Source organism: Empidonax traillii, unplaced genomic scaffold (genome assembly GCF_003031625.1).
Source record: "Empidonax traillii isolate 1590-97213 ecotype Southwest subspecies unplaced genomic scaffold, ASM303162v1 scaffold1778:size112335, whole genome shotgun sequence".
Classification (NCBI taxonomy): Eukaryota; Metazoa; Chordata; class Aves; order Passeriformes; family Tyrannidae; genus Empidonax; species Empidonax traillii.
The window spans coordinates 83,972-84,861 of NW_020956971.1; the positions used below are offsets into that span (position 1 = coordinate 83,972).

General features: G+C 58.5%; 1 protein-coding gene across 1 annotated transcript in view; it reads left to right on the forward strand.

Moving 5' to 3' along the window:
• Window positions 1-517: 517 nt before the first annotated feature.
• LOC114070997 (zinc finger protein 239-like) overlaps window positions 518-890 on the forward strand; it is a 1,669-nt gene continuing 1,296 nt past the window's right edge. The window contains exon 1 of the mRNA XM_027908648.1: window positions 518-641. Coding sequence (XP_027764449.1) covers window positions 536-641 — 106 coding nt within the window. The 5' untranslated portion in view covers window positions 518-535. The remainder of the gene's footprint in view (window positions 642-890) is intronic.

The window sequence follows — 890 nt, forward strand, 5'->3', positions numbered from 1 at the left end:
GGAGGGGCTGGAGCAGGGGCAGAGAAGAGCAGGGAGGGTGGGGAAGGGACTGGAGCACAAGTGCTGTGAGGAGAGGCTGAGGGGGCTGGGGTTGTTGAGCCTGGAGAAGAGGAGGCTCAGGGGAGACCTCAGCACTGTCCCCTCCCTCCAGGACATTCCCCCCAAAATCCTCAGGGGGGGCCTTTTGTGTCTGTTGCTGGTTCCTGCTTCATCCTGAGGACCTGAGGGCCCCTCTGCAATCCCATCCCTGGGCACAATCTGCTCTCCAGAGCTCGACTGACTCCCTGCAGACTTTGCAGCGAAATCTGTGCTCGCAGCTGCATCCTGAGCCCGAGGTCAGTTTTGTTTTTTTTCTGAATCTTAACTTATTGAAGTTTTCAAGGGGATTCATCTCACTATTTCTGAGGAGTTTTTGCCTGACTTTCAGTGGTTTGGGATTTTCTGGGCTAAATCGTTAGGTTTTGGAGGTTTTTATGGTCCCAGGATGCCCGGTGATTCCTATGGAAGGACTTGGGCAGGAGGAACCCCCAAGCCAATGTGCTCAGCCCTTGTTTCCCCCCAGCAGGATTTGTCCTTCCCAAAGGTTGGGCGGATGGAGGAGACTGCGAGGAAGAGGAAAAAGCCGAGGGCCCCCCAGGCAGGTGAGGAGGAAGTCAGTGCCCCTTTGCCCCTGTCTTGTGGTGCCTGTGGGGCCAAATTTGGGGGGGGATGTCCTTGGCCTTCCCTCTGGGCCGGAGGCAAATCCCCTGCCTGTCCTTCTTCCTTCCTGCCCCAGGCCCCGAGCTGAGGACGGAGAGCACGGAGGACAAATCCCCCCGGCAGAGCCTGGTGGGAGAGGCCGTTTTGAAGGGCTCCCCGGCGCAGGAAGGCAGCGGGGAGGAAAAGGCCCG